The 18,480-nt window shown below is 47.3% G+C and overlaps 1 protein-coding gene across 3 annotated transcripts in view; it reads left to right on the top strand.

Annotated features, from left to right (window-relative positions):
* The first annotated feature begins 217 nt into the window (after positions 1–217).
* The window catches only part of DCLK3 (doublecortin like kinase 3), a 47,186-nt gene continuing 28,923 nt past the window's right edge, over positions 218–18,480 (top strand). Inside the window, exon 1 of one of the 3 annotated variants that reach the window (XM_045200187.2) lies at positions 218–278. Coding sequence is in view for 1 of the 3 variants with exons in the window: in XM_024565651.4 (XP_024421419.2) it covers positions 12,435–12,516 (82 nt within the window). In the remaining 2 variants the exon portion in view is untranslated. Of the gene's footprint in view, positions 279–308; positions 398–12,206; positions 12,517–18,480 lie in introns of those variants that run through there. The other 2 variants (XM_053930397.2, XM_024565651.4) reach the window with 2 other exon arrangements.

The raw sequence follows: 18,480 nt of genomic DNA, 5'->3' as shown, positions 1-18,480 counted from the left end.
CATGTTGAATGTTCCATAGCTGAGGTCTCACAGGAGCCCTCGGCATCTATTAACAGAGCAGCATCATTTTTACGTCCCTGGAACACATTTTTTCCCACTGTGCTGGTTTCTCAGGGGTGGTTCCCATGATAGAATGACATCCGTCTCTCACACCCTTACAGACAGACTTTCTCGTGGAGAAGTGGAGATAGCACAATGAGCTCCCAGACCGGCATTCCTGGGTTCCTCTCAGGATTTCCTGTTTGTTCCAGATGGTGTCCTCCAATGATTTCCCAAAGGTAAAGAGAGCCAAATCTCATCTGATGACATTTGTTTCCTAAACTAACCAGTACCCTCTAGTTGTGTCTCTCGAAGCCTCAAATTCCCACTCAGCTGCTCACAGCCATTGTGTCTCCAGGTAAGAGAGAAAGAAGGGGAAGATGGGACTCCGACAGGTGTGGGAAAAGATGGCACCAGAGCTTGATAATCTCGGCATTTCAAAGACACAACTCGTCTTCAGAGTTAGATAATAAAGCCGGACTGGAATGTCACCATGGGTGATGTTAGATGAGTTACTTAGACAGCATGTAAAATGAAGTGACTAGTATCTCTTTCATTTCTGACTCGCAGTTTCCCAAGGTCTGAAGCCCCTAGCAGAATGTCCACCAGTGTAGGCACCTGGTAAATATTAGTTTCTTTCCTCTTTCTGCACCTGAGATTATTTCTCTAGGGCAGACCCTTAGACAGGAGATAACTGAGAAAAGGAATGTAAATGTGTTTTGGAGAATCTCAAAGCTAATTACTTTTAAAAAATTGTACCATGATAAAAACATAATGTTTGTGAGGGCCCGTCTTGCCACATATTTGCCGGCATTGAGCCAAAAGGCTTTGTCTGCGGTGTCAGGGTTTATTCTCACCGTGTTCTTTTGCTTTGATAGCAACTGCAGCTGAATATTTTCCTATGTTTTTAAAAAACTCTCGATAGGCTTCTGGTTTACTTTGTCTTGTCTATACTGGGACACCTTGTCTTCTAGATACTGGGACTTACACAATACTTATCTTCCATAAGCTCTCATTTCAAAACGTTGTTATTAAAAACAGTCTCATTGTGCTCATTGTTCAACGCGAGCAATGAGCATGCTATAAATGTGAGTGTATAAAGTAAACCTTCACCAAGAAAATTCTGCTGCTGTTGGTCTTCTACACTAAGGTTTCATGTAAGGTTTCAGTTGAAAAAAGCGTTCTGCTAAAAATAACATTGGAAATTGCCATCAGGTGTAAAGAGGCTCCTGTCCTACCTCCTCCTCTCTGACCTCCACCGCCCCCACACCAAATTCTCATCTACTGCCCGCAGGTTCTGATGCCATCTGCTGGGGCCAGAATGAGGCCTCTTAAGTCGTGGCTGGTAAAGCCTTTTCCACTCCCTGACCAGGGCAAGGAGGCAGGGCAACAGGAGAGCTTGGCTCCTCAATGTGAGGATTACAAAGCGGCAGCCTAGGCAACACCTAGGAGTTAGAAATGCAGAATCTCAGGCCCCAACCCATCTCTGATAAATCGCAATCTGCATTTTTAAAAGTTTGAGAATCACTGATATAGGGGAAGAAACACAGCTTTTGTGGGCAAAGTCCTTGTATCAACTTCCATGCTCATCAAGGATCTGACTGAATAATCTTGGATAAGTCACTTAACCTCTTGGAGTGTCTATTTTTTTTTCTAACATGTGAAATGAGGATGGCAAGATGTCTGCCTTAGAGGCTTGTTGTTGAGGATGGAATGAAGTAAGGTCTGCGGACATGCTCTGGGGATAGTCCTCCGATGAGAATCGTGACTGAGGTTGGCCTTGCCCTTGGATCATTACAACGGAGCTATAAAATCTGGTGAATTAATTAAAAACTCTTTGGTCTTAAATAAAGTTTCTTGCTCTCACGTTTTGCATTTCAGTACCATTTCTATTTCCCAGAATCCCTTTTCTATGGTTCTGGGCACTGCATGTAGAAATCTGTAGACAGATCCCTTTGAGTCACTTAGCTGGGTATAAACTTGAACCTGATTTCCTCATTGTTTTCTGCATTCAGATCGGAAATGGCACTGTTGCTAAATAAACAGTAGACTTACAAATGAAACAGGTGGTTTCTTGCGAATGGTTTCCCTAAGTCTATGCTCACAGTAAAATCAGGAGGAACCAGGTAAATAATATTTCCATATATAACAACAAAACATTGGAAATATGCTATGACTTTAAAACAAGCATTACATACTCACACACTCATAGCAAAAAAAAATCAGCCAAACAACGGGATCCAAGGATGTGTTATTACCCAGTTATTGAGACAGATTAAATGTGTTGCATGATTTACAACATGAACTATATTCTCATGGGTAATTACTGTTTAACCTTGTCTTTGTATTGGAATGGCTTAAATGTTATCTATCAGTCCTTTTATTACAACTTTTTTCTATTCATTTCTCATTGCTGGATTTATCACTGTGTGGCTTCTCGGAGCGTCACTTCATCGGGTTCATTTCTGACCTGGGCACGACAATTTCCGTACAGCTCGTAGTGAGGGGTGAATCAAACAATTCCCAGGAAGCTAGCCACACAGGGCTTGGCACACAATAGGTGCTCTGTAACTGAGGTTCTGAGGACCCAGGTGACACCTTCTTAAAGCTCAAGGTGTAGGAGGTGCCATCTTTGGGGAACACAGTCTTCTGTCACTGTACGCCATTTGCTTTTTCAGTGCAAACATTCTTTAAACCATTTCTAGGCTTTTTTTGTCACCAACAACTTCCATCTGCACTCTCCAGGTTCTGTTTTCCTAATGACTGAGGCGCATACTGTCTGCTCCAGCCAGTGACCGGTGATCACCTTGCTGCAGTAGAGATCTCTGGAGGGCTGGGGCATGAAGCTCTGTAGACAGGGAGGAATCAGACAAGCCCCGCCCATTCCTTTAAACAGAAGTTTTCATGCTGCCAGGGCTGTGGAATTATATAATTATCAGTTTTGCTTTGTTAGATAATTGTGCTTTTTAAATACTTTCCTGAAAATAGCTTTAAAAAAAACCCCCCACATTGTCTACCTCCTCTGACACTTAGGGACAATGTAAAGGGAGTTTTTCCCCCCAGTTTTCTTGTTGCTAAAATGCTGCAAGAGACAACCTATTAAAAATGAACCACAGCGAAGCTAGAATTTTTTTTTTCCATTCCTATCCTCTTCTTTGATAGAGAAGAGGCTGTCTGATTTCCCTAGGTCTCATGCTCTCCACCCGCTCTCAGTGTAAGCGGCACGGTCTGAGGGTTCGTGGAACACTTGCACAATTCTTGAAATTTCAAACCAGGAAGGCTCCACGCAAGTGAAAAGGGCAAAGAGAAGGGAGACGTGGCCATGAGACCCGGCCACGATCGTCCTCTTCCGTGGCTCTGCTGCGGCGCTTCTTTGTTTCTAACATGCTTATTTGGGAATTTAGTTCATTTAAAAAAATTTAGACTGCTCCTGGGGATACAGATCATAAAATGTACTTTAATTTCAACATATCATCCTGATTTTCAAATATTACAAAGCGTCACATTACAATGTCAATGCTAATAACACTAGTTTCAGATTATGTAAGAGGAGATTTTTTTTTTATTCACGAGGGTATCTACCTCTGCTGGCATGAACAGTAGGTCAGGCTCACTCCCGCTCTAGCTGTTTTCTTGTCTAATATTTTTATTTTCACTAAATCAGAATCGTTGGCACGCAGGATACCAGCAGGTGTTTGATAGCTCTGTTAGTTGCTTTGGATGTTGGAATCGGGGCATCACCCAGAGATTATGGAGCAGTTTCTCACTGAAGACCCTGCTCAGAGTCTGGTAAGTCAGCGGTTACATTGCCCTCAGAGCCCAGGGAGGTGAATGTTTGAACTTGGAAGGGAGCACCACCTGTGTTCCTGTTTCTCGCTTTGTTGACTTGGCCCAGGAAAGCATTTCTCCGTGGTCTGGTGCACTATTGGAATGTGGCTTTTGAACATGCTCCATGATATGACATGAATGAAGAAAATCAAACATTGGGAAAAACTGCCCCCCACTGATAGTCACTTGTGCCCCAGCGCTAACTCCCGGTGTAATCTGGGTGTCTTAGCTTTGGTAGGATCTACCGTTGTGCTGTACTGGCTTTGAGGTTATGAGTCCCAGCCCCTCTGAGATACTGACTCCGTCACCAACACTTGCCACTTAGAATCGTAGAGCTAAGTGGCAAGTGTTGGTGACATGGAAAACAGTTTTCATTATCAGTGACATGGAAAACAGTTTTCATTCTCATCCTCATCTCCATAATTTAAGGTAAGCACACTTCTTCTTGACTCCAATCATACTTGAGTGTGGGAAAAGCAGACTCATTCCTGTCATCCCTTTCTTCTTGCAGCCTGCAGACACTCAGTTGCTGTGATGTAATCATGCCTATGATTTTCATTGGCTCCTCTGACATGGTACCAGAGGGCCTGCTGTCGCCACTGAGTGTTCTCTCTCAAAGCTGAATATGGGCTGGCCGTGGGAAGCTTTTTGCTGCAGATGTGGCCGATGCCCCATAGCCCTGACCTCAACACTTGTTTTCTGGCTTACTTCCCAGCTGCCAAAACAATCTCTTCTCCTGGAGCATGAAAATCATTCAGTACTTCTCCCTCGTGTATGTACCATGCAGCTGTCTAGAGTTGAATTATACGAACTTCCGGTTAAAGAGTAAATCACAGGGATGTAAAAATGTACAGCATAGGGAATTTGGTTGATAATATGGTAATAACTTCGTACAGTGACAGATGGTGTCTATCTTTAGTGTGGTGATCACATTGTACGGTACATAACTGTTGGGTTACTATGTTTACACCTGAAACTAATATAGTATATGTATATGAGTTATAATATGTTAGTTATACCAAAACTAATATTGTTTGTTGACTATAGTTTTCAAAAATGGGTTGGATTATATTTTGTAGTACATTGTCCAAACCTAAGCTGTAGTAACTTCTGTCATATACACAGACACATCATACAGATTTCTCTTTACTGTTGTGTCCATTTTTTTTAAACATTAGGCAAAAAAGATTGCCCAAGATCATATTGAAAAATAATGACACTGAGCTTAGGGACTCTGGCGGAGTGACTAAGTATAACTTGTCACAGTCTGCTGGGTTCCACGCCACCAGAATTGTGTTCGACACGATGGTTCATAGAACTTTAAAGATAACCTAGATAAAAGAAAAACTGAATTGGTTTGAGAAATTGCTTCCGATTTCATGAGCAAGGCCCCTTCTCTGACACTGTGTCTGCAGTCTATACATCATGCATGTCCTTCAGGGCTACAGCCGAGTTAGTCAGCAGTGCGTCTTTGAGAAAAAAATAAAACCATGTAACTGTATTTCATAAGGATATGGTCAGTCTTAACTTTTTGTTATTAAATTACAGATGGAGGGGATGCTGAGGGAGGGTCTCATCGATCTTATTTGAAATGAATCTCACTCAGGTTATCATCTCCCTTCACTGTTTTTGACAATCTTTGTGTCCTTGGTGATTGAACGTAGCAGATACCCTTGAAGTGCTCGATAATTATTCACCGGATGAATACATGAATAAATTGACCAGGCGACAAGATTGGGTGGGAGGAGCACGGGCAACGGGATCAGGCAGACCTGGATTCCAGTTTCGTTTCTGCAATTTATTAGGCTGTTACATAACTTTGGGTGAGCTCCTTAAGCTCTCCCATTCTCAGCTTTCTCAAGTGTTTAAAAACAGGAAACAGCCTCAGAAAAATGGCAAAGGCAAGAGTGGCTCTGCCTCATTGAGTTATGAGATTTAAAGAAGTGACTCATTGTGGAAGCTCCTGGTAGTTCGAAATGTTCATTTCTCCTCTTGCAACAGTCTTCTCTGCTTGGTGGAGGTTTTGAGAATGTTCAGGGATGGGAGTTAGTCTAGTGAGTAAGCTGGATACTGAACACGTTACATTTAAACAGACCAATGTTCTTGAACCTGAGAATGAGGAACTTGCATTTTTTCCCAGAAAAGATCTCATCCTTATTAAACCTATCAATAAGTAGACTCTGGTGGCTTGCTCTTCTCCATTTCATACGAAGACAAAGCACAGAATGGTGCTGACACTAAGGCAGGGGTCTGCAATTTTTTTCTGTAAAGGACCACATAATACGTATTTTTGGCTTTGTGGAATAGGCAGTCTCTGTTACAAGCATTTGAGAGTAGCATAGACAATATATCAATGATGGGTGTGGTGGTATTCTAATAAAACTTTACATACACAAACTGGCAGTGGGCCAGATTTGTCTGTGCATTCCATATAGCTTGCAGGCCCCTGCTCCAGAGCATCCTTCAGCTAAATAGTAAAACCAGGAAAGGTCTGTCCACTTTCTCTCCGTTTAACTTTGAGGACAGCATCCATGTCCAAGGTGACTTCTATTCCTTATTTAACATTAAGATGAACAGGGAGAATTTATATAATGCCAACTGAATCATTGATCAATTTATTTTAAATATCCCTATAAGAGGCCCTCACTCAGGAATTCTTTGCAGCATTCTCGGTTTCAGGGTGGCCCTCACATAGGCATGAGCCATATATACATTTCACAAATGCAAATGTGCACTTGTGTGCCTACATGTCTTATTCTGGAGTCTTCGGACTAGTTAGCATTTATTTATTATCTCTCTTTTTTTTTTTGAAGGAAAGTTTGGCGATTCAAAGAGATCACATGTGTTTTTGTCCTATAGTCCAGCTTTTTCAGACTCAGACCCAGTTCAGTTTTCTAGCTGTTGTATCTAAATATAGGCAGTATTTTGAGAAATGCTGAGTAAGATTTAAAAGTAATATAGTATTCTATTATACTTGAAATCTTGCCCTGAATCTATAACTCTACTGCAAGGAATTGAGAATGTCTTGGACTTTCCTTTTAGTACTTGTATTACAAGCAAGCTCCATGCTTGAAAGTTCAGTAGTTTTGCAAACGAATCTGTTTTTATTGCTGTAACACAGAAACAATGGTCTGCACCCTGCTTTTATAGCACTGAGCACCATATTTTTGGGCATCAGGACGGCCCAGATGGCAATTTCAGCAGAAACTGGAACTAATGGATTCATTTGAAAGCAGGAACTTATATCCAGGAAGGTAACATACTTTGATATATTCCTTACATCAAGTCTACGTACGTCTGACACACAGTCATCTGAATGAGAGTGAGAAGATAGATTATGTGCCTTGAGGACACCCACAGAAATCCTATATTTTATCTTAGGCAGTAGTTTTGACTTCTTCCTTTTTGACACCTTGCACTAGTGTGGACTCAGGTCACACTCGGTGAGTCACACCAGACGGAGACATTTGGGCCGACATCAAAGTAGATAAGAATCACTGGCTGCATGGAATGTGCCAGTGACGGGGTCAGTTGTCAGCCCTGGGGAGAGATCAGATTGGCTGCGGCGCAGTCACTTCAGACACCCTACTTTCTACCGGTCGGGAGGGCCGAATGGTTAGGATTTGAATCATGGCTTGGCAGTTTACTCACTGTGACGAGGCTGCGCAGGGGCAGATGGAGCAGTGTGTGGGGAGAGATGGAGGCCAAGACAAGGCAAGGAATTTGCAGAAGCTGGAGCCCTGAGTCTCCCTGGGGGATGGCAGGAGGGGAGGCTTAACGGGCTCAGAACCCATTTTGGGGATGGCAAGACGGCTTTGGCGTGATTTACGATCCTTTGGATTGTGCAAAGAAAAGCGAACCAAACACACACTTGTCAGACGTGGCTGTATGAGAAGGAGACCTCGGGAACACAGAGAGGGGAACGCGGGGTCAGCATGGAGACGGTCAGGGGACTGCGAAGGCCGGTGTCGGTGCCGCGGGAAGTCATCTGGAGACGGGCCGCAGGCGGAGTAGAGACTCTTTCTTCAGTGACTTCATCTGCAGTGGCCGTGCACGTTTTTCCTGAGAAGATTAATAAACTAAGAACTTAAAAAAAAAGATTACCCAGGGAGAGTTTACCAAAGACAACAATAAATCCCTAAGAAATAGCAGTGTAAGAGCTGGATGGAAGGAAGAGACCCACAATGTGGACAAACATGTTTGCTTTAAGGAGATGGGGTAGATTCAAAAGCAACCGGATCTGTGGAGGTCAGGAGCGGGGAGAGTTCCGAGGCTGGCCCCACGCTGCAGTGAGAGGAGGTACAACTAGCAATGCAGTAGAACTGCAGTGCCGAAGGATGGGAAATGCTCTGCAGACAATGGATGTAAAGATGGGGAGTGTGAAGTGGTCTCTCCAGAAGTCTACCTGGGGGAGAGGGTGAGAGATGGTGATAGCTGGGGGTGGCAGGCACCGAGAAATGTTCTATCGACACGACAGGAAGAAATGTGAAGTGTCAGGGGAGAAAACACACTGCAAATTTGTTAGAATAGTGATCTGAAGGTCACTATTCTAGGTTTTGCAGTTTTCTCCTTTCCCAAAATCCAAGTCTGGAGTCACCCTGGGTAATGCTGGGAAGTAGAGAAATTTTTCTCAAATGCTCCATCATCCCCTTTGCTAGCTTCCTGTCTGCTAGTCTCCCCTCCAAGTCTCTCCTAAACACACACACACAAACACACACACAGTGGTCTCCCACCCAGGCTTGACCTCCTGGAGATGCTTCTAACTCCTTTTTCAACAAAGCCTGCCTGGTGCCCTGGGTATGCCTGTCAATTTCTTCCATCAGTAATTTCCCCTCCTGGCTTGAAATGTCCTGTGCAGAGAGGCAGTCATCCTGGCTGTCCAGCTTCTACGTCTATCGATACTTCCCCTGGCCTCTTCCACACAGAGCTAGGACTGTATGCGCCAGGGATACACACTCAACCCAAAGCAGCCAATCCCGTGCTTGCAGTGGTTTAAATAGCCTGGTCAGAATAAGTAAACTGGGCCGAGTATATTCTCTCCCCGGAGAAACTGGATTCTGAGGTGTAGCAATTGTGGGGGACATTTGAGTCAAATCACAAGGTGCTGGCCAGTTTGCTTTTGGATGTCTGTGAGTTTCTTCAAATAGCCTTAATATATCCCGTGTTCCCTGCCACGTGAACTACTTGAGTGAGATTCTGCTCACTTGCAACCAAAGCAGCTCGGACACATTGACCGGACCGCTAGGGCTTGTTCTGCCCTCTTTAGCTATGCTCAGTCAGTTGCTAATTAAGTGGTTCGCTATAAACATGATGTTCCTTTCATTTTACACTAAATGACTGCAAATGTGTGTGTCAATGCTTCTCTTAATATGAAGTTAGCAGCAGGTGGAAGTTCAGATCTACCGCATGTTTCTCCACATTTTTTCTAGGACAGGCAGCTACCTGGGCTATTGACAGGAGCATACAAGGGCAAATCAGACCGCGGGAGTACGTTCCAACCCTCTGCTCACCCTGTGTCCCATAGCGTCCCATTGGCCAAAGTCAGTAAGCCTGAAATCAAGGTTAGGGCAGTGCACTCCAGGTACCATAAAGGATGGTTGCCTAATTCTACTAAGGGATTGAGTGGAGACTTGAAAGTTAATAATCCAACCCACCGTAGACATTACGTCTGAAATCCAGACCAAAGAAGAAGGTTGAGAGAGACAAAGGAGAGTGTGGCCAAGCAGCTCAGTTGGTTAGAGCATCATCCCAATATGCCAAGTTGTGGGTTGATCCCTTGTCAGGGTACATGCAAGAAGCAACCAATGAATGCCTAAATAAGCGGAACAACAAATCGATGTCTCTCTCTCATCAATTAAGAGAGGCAGAGAGACAGAAGTGTCCCTATTAACAGCACTGGCATCTTTAAGGAGCTCATCTGAAGCTCTGACATGACACTTCCAATTCTATTTCATTGGCCAGAAAATTTGTGTATAGCCATTCCTGGCTGCAGGGGAGACTGGGAAGCCTATTCTTTATTCTAGGTCGCAGTGTGCTCAGCTAAAACTCAGGGTCTGGTACTAGGGCAGAAGGAGAGAACGGGGATTTGAGTAGGCACCTAGCAATGTCTTCCACAGTGCTCCCCAAGGTATATCGTGTTTATCTCTCCATGCTGTGAGGTAGCCTGATTACTTACGGTGTGCATTGTAATGGTTTAAAGTATATAGCTAATCAATGTGTAAGCGATTACCTAGCCAATAATTACACACTGCTGGACAGCTGCTTTTGCAAAACATCTGTTTCCTCCTCCACAAAAGTCAAACCATGTCCTAAAGCAATGTATTTAAGTTTTATTTATTCCTAAAATATAAACGAGAGGGTCAGGAAGGGTGGCTGTAATTCTAAAAAGAAAGTATTTAAGTACATGAGGGGTGCTTGCCCCAACAGAATATTCCAGACACGGCAGTCCCCTCTCATGCACGGGGCATGTGTTCCAAGACCCCCAGTGGATGCCCGAAACTGTAGATGATACCAAGCCCTGTATATGCGACATCTTCTCCTATACATACATACTTCTGATAGAGTTTAACTTATAAATCAGGCACAGTAAGAGATAAACGACAACAGCAGCTAAAAATAGAACAATTACAACAACATACTGCAATAAACGTTACGGGAATGACTTTGGGGCCATTAGTAAGTAAAATAAGGGTGATTTGAACACACCACTGCAGTTGATTTGATAACCAACCTGGCTACTAAGTAGCTAAGGAGAGCCAAGTGTGTCTGCTCAGTGTGGTTAACCTTGGGCCAGGGGACTCCCGTGCATCTCAGGTGGGATGGGGTGGGGTGGGAGAGTCTCAGGTTTCATCACGCTGCTCAGAGCTGGGCACAATTTCAAACTTACTCATTGTTTATTTCTGGAATTTTCCATTTACCTTTTTTTGGACAATGGTAGATGGTGGGTAACTGAAATCCCGGGAAGTAAAACCAGGGGTATAGGGGGCTACTATAGGCTTTTTCTCATGGTTACCTTGTCAGGGAGGCCTTACTTAAAATAACAACATCCCCACTTCTTGATCATTCCATTATTTGTCTCCACTCCCCCCCACCCCCCACCACTACTAGCATGCTGGTCAGCAACTTGGAGGCAGGTCATTTGTCATGTGTTCTCTGTTGGTGACCTGGAATTGCTGAAAATGGTTCTTGAAGATCATCTCGGCCATCCTACAAGCTAGGAGCGGAAGTTCCTTTTCACACTGTGGCTTCAGGAGGCTGTTGCCGCCATTTGTGACGGGGTCTGAGGTAAGGAGTCTGAGAATAAAAGGCAGTATGCTGGAAGTGGCCATGTGGAAGCCTGGAAAGAGACATTGGGTCTTTAGGCTATTCCTGAGAAGCTGAAGCTACACCAGCAGCCTTCGCTTAGCCTGCTGTTACCTGTGAGAAAGAGAAAGACCCTGCCAGCTGGGAGTTGACCCGGTACTATCAGCTCAGCCTTGGTGTCCTGCTGGATAGGGACAATGCCACGGAACACCGAGGTTGGACAAAGCCCCTCTGGGACTTGATGGATTGAGGCAAAATCAAGACCTTTGCTGCAGGCAGGTCTGTGGACATGCGGAGAGGTGAGCATGGCTTTTCCTGTGAGCTCATCACCTCTGCCAGCAAGGGCGGGGGAGCCAGGTGAGAATACAACATGGTTCCCTGCCCCAGCCCCGCCGTCCCCATCCCTGCCACTGTGACTTACAGACCTGGGGGATCCACAACTATGAGGATTAGGCAGGCAGTGCTGGGAAGGGGCAGAGGGGGTATAACTAGGCAAGGGGCATTGGGCAGCCGTTAGATGGTACCAGGAAGACACGAGGCTGCAGGGATGTTTTGCAGCCTGTGTCTCTCAGGCCATGGTGTGGACCAGAGTGTGAGCAGGCCTTTAAATCTGGGGGGCAACAAGGATGCAGCAGCTAGCTGCCGGACCCAGAGTGAGTGTGGCAGTAGTGGGAATCGGGTAGGAGGAAGGGAGTGGTGCGGGAAGTCTGGACTCTGCCAGGAGGGGCGAAGGCTGCCGGGGTGCTGGGGACCTCTTCGTCTGCGAATGAGCGAGAGCGGGGGCGAGGCGCATGGTCAAAGCCAGACCTCTCCTGGCTCCAATGTGGGCAGGGCAGGGAACGAGTGCGGAAAGGCAGGCGGGGCAGGGCGGGGCAGGGCGGGGCAAGGCGGGACTGCTGGTGGGTCCCCGGGGGCCACCTTTAGCAGCTCACAGGCAAAGTAGTGGGTGTGTGAGCTCACGTTCAAAGGCGGGCCCGCCTCGTCTCCAGGGCTCCCCGCAGCGCGCACCACCAGCCCAGCGCAGAGCCAGGGAGCTGCGGCGGGTGCGCGGTTGCTAAGCCCAGCGCCCCCGGAGACGTTCCGGGTATTCGTCGCCCGCGCGGCGTGGCGCGAGGCGGGCAGCAGGAGGGAAAGAGGAGAGAGGACGGGCTCGGGCTCGTGGCTGCTCGCGTAGCGCCCCGCCTCCCCGCGCCCGCTGGACCGTCCAGCTGCTGCCCCGAGCTCCCACAGCAGAGACCCGTGCTCCCCGAGCGGACCACCGCGCCATGCCGGCCGCTGCGCCCACCCCGCGCCCGCCGCCGCCCCCTGCGCGGCCGGCCCCCGGCTGCCCCGTGCGGCCGGCCCAGGGTAAGTGCCTTGTGTGGGGGTGGGAGCACTTCTGTCGCCCGGACTTGAGACCCCGCTCCGTGCAGGGTGCTGCAGTAGTGCCAGACACAGGGGGGTGCCAGACCCGCGGGGGTGCCCGAAGTGCACTGTGCGTGTGTGTGCGAGCGCACGCGTCTACACCACCTGAAACTCGCTTGCTCGGGGAGGGTGCTGTCCGGAGCCGGGTCCTCTTCCTCGCCAGCCAGCGGGGCCTTCTTAAGAAATGCGTGGGCATCTTGCAAGGTGCGGGGAGACTTCAGAGGAGGGAAAGCACTCGGGAGGGAGCTGACATTTACTGAGCATCTCAGTCTGCCGGATGCTGTCTCTAAAGTCGACCTCATTTCATTCTCTGCACAAACCTGTAGGGAAAGTGGAAGTATCCCCGTTTGTAAGCTGAGAAAACGGAGGTGCCCAGACGCTTGACTAGCTCAAGGCCACATGGCTCGATAGCGGTGGGGCTGGGATTTGAACCCCCATCCCAGGAGCTCACTGACCCAGCTAAAGGACAGGAAAACTCTCCTTGGTACTAGATGAAGAAATACACAGAGGATCTCAAGACAAGCAGGAAAAAGCATTTGGGAATTAACAACAACAACAAAAAATGAGTTTGTGAAATATCCCATCAATTAATTTCAAATACAGGAGTGATTTACACGGCCTTCCAAGTCTGGCTCTGGGGGTGGTGGTGTGAGGTAGGGAGAAGACCGCACCAGTGCTGGGCAGAGGCATCTGGGGACACCTTTTCAGAGCATCACCTGTTGGGGGTGGGGGGTGAGAAGTTGTGGAGGGAACTCAGTTGTTATGCGTCCCCAAGTTAGTCATCCCTCCACCTCTCCCCCTCCCTGTTGGCTCCATTCCCTTTCCTTTCCTTGACGTGTTGTCCAGGGTGACAGCTGTTGAACTGAAGCCGAGTCCTGCCTTCATCAGTGTCTTTCATGGAGAGTTTTGTCACTAGGGGGTCCTGTGCTTTGATGGGGGTGAGGGGCTGTGAAGTTGGTGCAGGCAATTGCTTGCAGAGCTGAGCTGTTGGGCTAGCGCTGAGTGAACACTCACAATCTCAACCAGTGGGACTTTGACAGCAGTAGCCGAGCAGGGTGTTTCTCCTTCAGGGACAGCAAGAAATGGGCCCAAAAATGTAAAGAAGGAAAAGGATGTCAGACTTGCCTGGCAGCCCAACTTCAGAAAAGCATTTCAGGTTAATATTTGGATTGCTTTGGATGGTGCCCTAAAATGCTTCACTGGAGAAAGGACAGAGAGGCAGAACAGGGTTTCGGAAAGATGCTCAGCAACTCATTGCATTTAGATTTGGAAGGTCCTAGGGTCATGGTCTTTGATGGTGAGCTAAAAGAAGAGCAAGAAGGGGAAGGGACCCTGCCTGAGAACCCCACGAGGCTTCAGAATAACAGGGTCTTCACGTTATTGTGGCCAAGACTTTGGCGAAACTTGGAGAAAGAAATATTCGACAGTGGACTGTCCTAGGTGCTTCTGTGCTACACTGTATTCCCTCCAAGACCTTGCCCGTCTTTGTGCGCATTGATGCCCTGGCCCCAAATGCCAGCCCCTCCTCTTGGGTGGAGGATGACCTTGGGCAGCTGCAGTCGGCTTGGTCTTGAGGAAGTGAGAGCAAGGAGTGCCTGGGAATTGACGTCTCCCCTGGGGGCAGCCCCTGGCCAAGGACTGAGAGGTGCTGGAGTATAAATAGTCCAGCTCCCTTCCCCTTGGCTGGGGCACTCTGTGTGTGATACGCTTTGTCTCCAGAGACCCACTGTGCAGCTGTGTTGGTTGACTTCCGTGGGTCTTTGCTGGGCTTGCGTTTCTTTCTTCTCTCACTTCTTCAATCCCCTACCAGTTTTTCCTAGTAATATTTACTAATAAAACATTTTTATAGGGATTCTCATTGCAAGACCTGATTCTAGAGAACCCAAAAAAAACATGGACCCTCTCCCTCTCAACATTTTCGTTTTCTCCCCAGGGATCTGAGTGAAGCTCCATCACTAGTCAGGGGCGGCCTGTGTGGCCCGCAGAGTGCCTTTGTGTGAATTCGCACAAGGTGCCTCCTTCCGAGCAGATGGAGCCCTGTGCCCAGGCACAGGTTTGGCAAGCAGCGAGGGGCGCAGTGTCCATTAGCCACCTCATCTGGGTGTCTCTGGTGGTGCACACAGTGCCCAGCAGAAGGGGTGGCACAGGGCTTGGGTGCTGTGCTCAGAAAAACAAAATCAAGTTGGTACCCAACCGCTCTAAGCCTCTGAGTTGCTTAGCTGTCCCAGGATCTCATGTCTTGGCTTCTCTCATCCCTCTTTTTCCCAGTTCGAGGCGTTTCCTAAATGTTTTCCTAAATATTTGAATGCTACAGGCGCGTGTTGTGCTTCTCTCTGGTGAAATGTTGAGCTGGTTAAATGTCTTCACTTCCTTCTAAAGCCAATAAGGGGATGGGAAAAGGCCGTCTTGACCAGTGGACCCTCAATATCACGGGCAGGTCTCGACCCACTGGTCTTCCAGCGGGCTCTGTCTCTTCCTGGACTCATTGAGTCGGGTTTGGACGGGCTGCTGTAGCCAGAGGCTCTTTCCCGATGAGGTTTTCTTTCCTTGCATCCATGGGGCCATTTTATCTGGTATCAGAGTTTCCCTACATTTTCCTTTGGTGGCCTCCGGTTAGTGTCTAAATTTGGCCCATCTGGTGGTAAAGCAGAGTCCCTTTTGAAGATGCATAAGTGGGGGAGTTCTTTGAAAAGGATGTTTCTTTTTCAATTACCTGTTCTTGTAGGTCAGAAGAAGGAAATACAAGGAGAGTTGCAGAGTGGGGAAGAAATCTGTCCTGGGAATCAGGGAGTTGAGCTCCTTCCACAGAGATGTGAGGCTTCCTGGTTACCTGGGGGCAGGTCATTGACTTCTCTGGGAACCTTAGTGTCCTCACCTTTATTTACTTAATGGTAATTGTCCAGCCAAGCTCAGAGGGTTGTTTGATGATCAAAGGGGAAGTGTTTTCATTGTCTCATCAAGCAATTATTGAGCAAGCCCGTAAAACCCGTATCCAGGAGAACTGGCAGTCTCTCAGGGACAGTGGTGTCTGTGTAGGCGTCACGATGTAGGTAGTGAGTGAGGGAATAGAGCGAGCACCAGTTCAGTGGCTGGATGAAGGGACAGGGAGGTCTCCAGAGCCGCTTGGGCTGGTCTTGCAGGCTCAGGGTTCACAGAACTTCGTAAATGGCACGGTGCTGTGTGGTGTGTGTTTATGGGGGTTGGAGCTCTTGAGTCCATCAGATCTGCCTTCACATCTTGGCTCTGAAACTTCAAAGCTGTGTGGTTCTGGGCAAGGTACCCAACCGCACTGGGCCTCAGTTCCCTACTGATAAACTAGAACATGATCATGTTCTGAGAATTTAGTGTTGTAAAGCTCTTAGAAGATATTATTACAAATGCAAAGTATTGTTATTAAAGTTGCCTCGTAGGCTGAAGAAATTCTGTCCGGGTGCCTTGGGTTAGTGCTTCTCAAATATTAGGCATACGAGTCACGTAGAGATCGTGCTAACCTGCAGGTTCTGATTCCGGAGGTCTGGGGTGGAGCCTGAGGTTCTGTCTTTCTCACTAGCTCCTCGATTCTGTAGGTGCTGCTTGTGTGAGGACCACACTTTGAGTACAAGGCGCTAGGCCACTCCTCCCAGGTAAGGTCTGAGTCCTTTGAGGGAACTGAAGGACACTGTGTTTGGGGAGATGATGGGGAGTGTTCAGGCCTTTTTGCAGGTCTGGCCTGGGGCTGGGGTTGAGACAGCTGGCACTGGCTGCTGTTGAGTAAGGTGTTCCCTTCAAGGGGTAATGGATCTAACCCAACTTCCTTCAAGCACTTTAGGACCAGCCCTGCTGGAGGAAGCTGTCCTGGCTATATGGTCAAATGCTGCCTACTGCTCCTGCATGCTGGCCTTAAGGGTGTAGAGATGAATAAGTCATTGACTCTTCTCCATTGTGGTTTGGGGTGAGGGGGGGCAGGCGTGTAAACGTGGTGAGATAAGCATTCTGAAGAATTCCTGGGTAATGGTGATGGGGGTAAAGAGGGTTGGAAAAGGGAGTAAAACTTCCTGGCGGTGATTATATCTGAACTGGGTTTTGAAGGATGAATCACAGTGGCAGAATGGGGGAGGAGAGCAGAAGTATATGTGGAATGGCATTCCAGGATTAAGGAACAGCATGTGCAAAGGTCAGCTGTCTTGAAACAGCTGGGTGTGTTCAGATCCTTGAACTAAGAGGTATTTGGAACATGGAGTATGCTGGAGGGGGCTTAGACAGGGAGGCAGTTCCTGATGATGTATTAGTCAGCATAGGCCAAGCTCTGCTGCAGCAACAAATCAACTTCATTATACTAGTAGCACAGGGCAACAAAGGTTACTTCTCACTCACACTGCGTGTCCCTCGCAGGTCAGTGGAGGGCTAGGTTGATGCAGCTTCCCCCAAGCTTGCAGGTACACCTTTTGGAGAATGTGGTCTAAGTAATCACCCGCATTAGGAAGAGGTGTTGGGGGGGGGTTGCTCTCTGGCTGTTCTGTGCTTCAGTCTGGAACTGATGAATTACTGCTGATACCCACAGTGCATCGGCCAGAGCTCATTGTGAGGGGCCTAGGAAATGATGGGGGTATGGATGGAAGGCTCAGAGAACATCAGTGTCTCTCCCGCACACGCCTTGTTACGGCCCTTCAGTCTCACTGGGAAGGCCAGCGTTTCTCACATGGGAGTCATATGTGGATTCCTTTAAAGAAAAACAAATCTTGTAGACTCATAGTAGTGGCTTAAGTTATTTTTATTATAATGCAATTCAAGTATGCATGTAGTATTCAATAGATCTAAACTCCTTATGTGCAGAGCTTGCCTCTGACCGTAAAACCACAACAAATGTGTAAGTAAAATGTCAACACAGCTGCAAGTGGAGTAAATTCACGTGAACCGCGCGAAGTTAATGTGATGGGTGAAGTTATTTTTGCTAAATGAAATCACAGTGTCTGATTCTGAAAACAATTGTTTAGGGTCTCATGGATTTGGTATGCTGTGTGCTATGCCACGTGGGCTGTGTGATGGCTAATTCTCTCATCAGTTTCCTCTATTTGAAGTCCTATTTGTTATTTTTCTCATTAGCCTGTGACTGTTAAAATACTATTTCTTGTTACCAACGACACCATCAGTGCAAGGACACATACGGTGAAATAATGTGGCAGCACTGGGTCATCACATGGTCCCTCGGGCGACCCGGAACGCGTTTCTGTTGATGATCTAGAAAAAAGTGATCGTGACAATGAAAGCACAAAGTTACACAGTAAATAATTTTAGAGACCATCTGAGCCCCTGAGAAGATGTCTGAGAATCCCCTGGAGTTTGAGAAACCGGGGGAAAACCATTGGAGTTTCATGAAAGGGGAGAGATGACCCGCTCTGGGGTTTCGAGACATCGCTTTGTCCAGGCATGTGGGTGGGTGAGGGGTAGGAGGGAGGCCGGAGACAGATGGTTCGGGTCAGATGTGATGGGGGTGGTCTGTAAGGCAGTAAGTAGTTAAGGTGCCAGCTTTGAGAGGCATTTTGGAGGTGGAATCCACAGGACAGGGAGATCGATTGGCTGTGGGCGGTGAGCGAAGAGGAGTCAGAGATGACTCTTAGCCACGGGGATCGGGGCAGTTGGTGGTGCCACTGGGCAGGGCAAGGACCAGGCACCCCCAGAAGGAAGAGAAGAGCTCAAGGCTGGGGTTGTGTTTGCCATATTCGTCACCCCATCTTTCGTAACCGACCCTAGACTTCCTAAACCAGTTTCTGAGGAACGACTGCATTTTTAAAATTTTTTTATTTTTATTTTTTTATTTTATTTTTATTTTTTACTGTCATTCAATTACAGTTGGAACGACTGCATTTTGCAGTGTCTGTTTTGTCTTCCCCAGGATATGTAATTAGCGTTCCTTTGGATGATAAGAGT

Source organism: Desmodus rotundus, chromosome 8 (genome assembly GCF_022682495.2).
Source record: "Desmodus rotundus isolate HL8 chromosome 8, HLdesRot8A.1, whole genome shotgun sequence".
NCBI classification, from domain to species: domain Eukaryota; kingdom Metazoa; phylum Chordata; class Mammalia; order Chiroptera; family Phyllostomidae; genus Desmodus; species Desmodus rotundus.
The sequence above is the reverse complement of the archived record's forward strand: the minus strand, read 5'-3'. Positions and strand labels throughout refer to the sequence as shown.